The 414-nt window shown below is 42.8% G+C and overlaps 1 protein-coding gene across 1 annotated transcript; it reads right to left on the bottom strand.

The window, feature by feature from the left end:
• Positions 1-43: 43 nt before the first annotated feature.
• On the bottom strand, positions 44-397 carry CSUI_006829 (uncharacterized protein; the record flags this gene model as incomplete). Its single annotated transcript, XM_068066980.1, has 1 exon — positions 44-397. A coding segment is annotated over one exon (201 nt), but the record flags the coding sequence as incomplete, so codon positions are not given.
• Between the last annotated feature and the right edge of the window lie 17 nt (positions 398-414).

The following is a 414-nucleotide window of genomic DNA, read 5'->3' as shown; positions in this document are numbered from 1 at the left end:
TAAGAAGAAGCCGAACAAGACAAAGCAAGGAAGAAAGGAGAAAACGATGAAAAAACTTGGATGGCTAAGGATGTCCTCTGAGGTGTCTATACACCTGGGAAGCCGAGGAAGAGTTAAAACAGAAAACAGATTCATACACTCAACACACACATATCACATGATAGTCGAGTAGAGACTTCTTCTTTAGAATCGTCTTCATTCTTTCTTTTTCAACACCTCTACTCTTCTTTTGTCTGTCTCTCTACCAACAGAGCCGCACGAACTTATCCACGAGAACTCTTGTCCTCGCTGCAATTTCGTGGCATATCGGAAAGGCAGAAGAAGAAGAAGCATTAGTATTATCATCGTGGGTCCTTTTATGAAAGAAAGCTGATGACGATCTCCGGTTCTTCTGTTCTGCGGCTGCCTGCATTG

The sequence above is a fragment of the Cystoisospora suis genome (assembly GCF_002600585.1).
Source record: "Cystoisospora suis strain Wien I chromosome Unknown contig_3514, whole genome shotgun sequence".
NCBI lineage: Eukaryota > Apicomplexa > Conoidasida > Eucoccidiorida > Sarcocystidae > Cystoisospora > Cystoisospora suis.
Note: the sequence above shows the minus strand (reverse complement) of the source record. Positions and strands in the feature narration are given on the sequence as shown.